Here is a 3,737-nt window from a genome sequence, read left to right on the forward strand (position 1 = left end):
TGCCTTGAGCCAGGGACACGTAAAACAAAACTGCACCTCAACGGTCGACCGCAGTGGACGCTGCTTCGCGTGTGGCTCCAAGGAGCACACCGCGAGAGACTGCAAGGCGGAGAAAAAATGCCCTCTGTGCTCGGACTTTGGTAGACCCGCGTCGCATAGACTAGGCAGTAGAGACTGCAATCCGCGCACCGAGAAATCCAAAAAAAGGAGGGAAACCAATAACAAGGGAAAGGACAAGGAAGCTGCGATCTGCTCCTCCTCCGCGCAGACACAGGAAGACGCAAGTAAGACAATGACTGCTGTTAAGAAACCGCATGAAAATCCGGTCGAGCTCTCGACGTCCGAAAAAAAGATGGAACGCGGCCCTGAAGAGGCCATGGACACGCATGAATGATAGCCCTCGCGGGCCGCGTTCTGCAAACCAACGCTAACCATTCGGCCAGAGCGCAGGACTTGCTCGCGCAAACAATGGCCGAGTGGGAAGTTGCTCTAGCTGTGATCGCGGAACCATACAGAGTCCCGGACAGTTCAGAATGGACCGCCGATAATCTAAATTCGGTAGCAATAGTGCGCAGAAACCGCGAAATCTCACCTCCTCTTCGGATAACAAGTCGCGGAGCAGGTTACGTGACTACATTCTCGGGGGGAATCAGTGTAACGGGTATATATGCCCCGCCCATATGGCCGCTGGAACAATTCGAACGGCTACTGGACGAACTACACAACAGCCTCGCACCCCTCCATCCGCGGGCTATCCTCGTCCTTGGCGATTTCAACGCGAAATCGACGACATGGGGCTCCTCGCGGACGGACGCGAGAGGAAAAGTCACCGAAGACTGGGCAACGAGTCTCAATCTTACGCTGCTGAACAAAGGCAAGAAAAGCACCTGTGTACGATGGCAGGGGGAGTCCATCATCGATCTAACGTGGGCCTCCCCTTCTGCAGCCAGATTAATTACTGACTGGGACGTAAACGATGATGTTGAAATCCTAAACGACCACATGTACATAACCATGCGCGTCGCACTCCTAGGGAGGTTAAGCAACAATGGCCGCAACTCCCAAAGTAACGGACGAGAGAGGAACGAGCAACCCGCCAAACCGCCGGCAGCAAGATGGGCGCTCAGGAAAATGGATATGGATTTGCTCATCGCGGCTGCGCACATTGCTGTGTGGCTAGACCCGCCCATCGGCCCCACTTCCACATCGGAAGAAAACACGAAGTGGCTGTGCAAGTCCATGACGGGCATCTGCAACATGGCAATGCCGCGAATAAGGACACATTAAAAGAGAGCAGTATACTGGTGGTCATCTGCCCTGGGCGAGATGAGGAGAGCCTGCCTCCGCTCCCGGAGAAAATACCAGCGTGCACGCAGAAAAAAGAGAAGAAACGCAGAAGAAGAGGAGCTTCTGCACTGCCGGTATAGAGCGTCCATCTTAACGCTACAGCAGGCGATAAAAGAGGCAAAAAACCGGGCATGGAAGGAATTGTTGGGAACTGTAGACCAGGATCCAGGGGCAGGCCATACCGTATAGTATTGGGTAAACTGAGGCACAAATCTCAGCCCATTACGGAAACACTGGTCAAAGCTACACTCAACCAGGTACTTACCACCCTGTTCCCCGACTCTCCCGAGGAGCAGGGACGGGCAGGAACAGTGCCAGACGCCAACACTCCCCCTCCAATCACGGAAGAGGAACTAGCCGAGGCAATCCGAAGAATGGAGAAACGAAAGGCTGCACCGGGCCCGGACGAAATACCTGGACGAGCATTGGCACTCGCCCTGCGCATCCTGTTCGAACCGATGAGGAAAATCCTCAACAATTGCCTCTGCACGGGGAGATTTCCCGGAGGAGTGGAAAATGGCAAGACTGGCATTGATCCCCAAGCCCGGGAAAAGACAAATGGACACCGCATCAGCATACCGGCCCATCTGTCTTCTGAACGAAGCTGGAAAGATATTGGAAAGGATAGCTGCCAATAGGATCAACGAGCAGGTCCGAATATTTCGGACGACCAATATGGATTTCGGTTGGGGCGCTCCACACTTGAGGCGATACAGCGCGTCACAACACTCGCACGATCCGCGACTTCCCAGGGTGGGATAGCACTGGCAGTGTCGATCGACATTGTCAACGCTTTCAACTCCCTACCTTGGAAAAATATAAGAAGAGCGAGACACAGAGTGCCGTTCTACCTGAGCAGACTTCTAAGTAGCTACCTCTCCCGAAGATCAATCTGTTACAGCGAAGAAGGAGGGACCCAAGTAAGGAAAGAAGTAACACGAGGGGTCCCGCAAGGATCAGTGCTTGGTCCCCTGCTATGGAACATCGGTTACAACGCGGACTTGAGCGCAGCCGTCCCCAGCGGCGTGCACATCGTCTGCTACGCGGACGACACGCTAATCATAGCGGGGGGAAAGGATTGGACCCGAACATTGAGACAAATGGAGGCAGCGGTTGCAGCGGTCATCTTCGAGGTGAACAGCCTAGGCCTAGAAATAGCGGCACACAACTGAAGCCATTTGGTTTCACGACCTCCCGCGCTCTCGACGCCCCCCACAAACGTGGCTGTGCGTCAAAGAGGAGTGCGTAGGAGTCAAGGACACGCTAAGATACCTGGGAATCATGCTAGACAGTCGCCTGAATTTCGAGACGCGCTTCAAACAGCTGATTCCCAGAGTAGAGGGTGTAGCGATGCACCTTGGAAGGCCAAACGTCAGCGGCCCGAGAGTAAAAGCAAGAAGGCTATTCACGGAATGACAAAATCAATGATCCTGTGTGGGGCGCCCATCTGGGCAAACTACATCACTGTCGCCAGCGACAAAGCCCTGCGCAGGATTCAAAGAAGAATGGCTACCCGCATCATCAGGGCGTACCGCACCGTATCTCACAACGTCGCTGTCACCCTCGCAGTAATGATGCCATTCAGAATACAGGCAAAAGTCGAAGCAGACACCTTCCAGCAAGTTCGCGCTGCAAAAGCGAGCGGGGCGACATTTACAAAGGCGGACAAGATACGGATGCGCAGAAAGGCCATGCAACTTGCACGAAGGGCGTGGATACAGGAATTGGAGAATAGCGGAACGGCAAGACCGGTCATTAGAGCAATTGCTCCACACTGAGAACAATGGGCGACACATGGGACGGGAAAACTCACCTATGGAACGACGCAGGTGATAACCGGACGACAGTGGCATGTAAACTGTGTGGAGCTGACAGCTTAACACACAGTTAAAGAATGCCCGTCTTTCAGTCAGCAGAGAAGAAGGCTGAAAGATGCAATAGGTCCAGACATCTCGCTGAGCGCGATCATAGGCGCTCTGACGAGAAGCAGGAGTGAGGAAATTGCCGTCTCGCAATTTTGTGAAGAGACAATCAAGGCAAAAGAAGCAACACAGAGAAGCCGGGAGAGGGAATACCCAGCAAGCCAAGAAAGGCGGCGACGGCGACCTAGTGTGAGACGCCGAGACAGGAGATCCAAAATCCCAGAATAAAGAAGAGCCCAGAGATCGCGCAGTACCCGTAGCTCAGATGAGTTACAGACGAACGTTGAGGCAACATAAGAAAAGAAGTGAAGTATCGAAAAATGAACAACAACGCCAAGTAAAGCAGAAGATGCGGTGCGGCTGCGGCAGCCGATACAGCGAAAATAAACCCAAGGGAAGGAAAGAAAAAAGAGACCAGAAGCCGCAAGGCAATTGGAAAAGAGACAGCGGAGAATATCTCGGTCCCGC

The 3,737-nt window shown here is 53.5% G+C and overlaps 1 protein-coding gene across 1 annotated transcript; it reads left to right on the forward strand.

The window, feature by feature from the left end:
• Positions 1-468: 468 nt before the first annotated feature.
• On the forward strand, positions 469-1,287 carry LOC122535233. The gene has a single exon (XM_043666590.1). The coding sequence runs from the start codon at positions 469-471 to the stop codon at positions 1,285-1,287; it is 819 nt and encodes a 272-aa protein (XP_043522525.1).
• The last annotated feature ends 2,450 nt before the right edge of the window (positions 1,288-3,737 follow it).

This window comes from Frieseomelitta varia, unplaced genomic scaffold (assembly GCF_011392965.1).
Source record: "Frieseomelitta varia isolate USP_RPSP 00005682 unplaced genomic scaffold, Fvar_1.2 scaffold_685, whole genome shotgun sequence".
Lineage (NCBI taxonomy): Eukaryota > Metazoa > Arthropoda > Insecta > Hymenoptera > Apidae > Frieseomelitta > Frieseomelitta varia.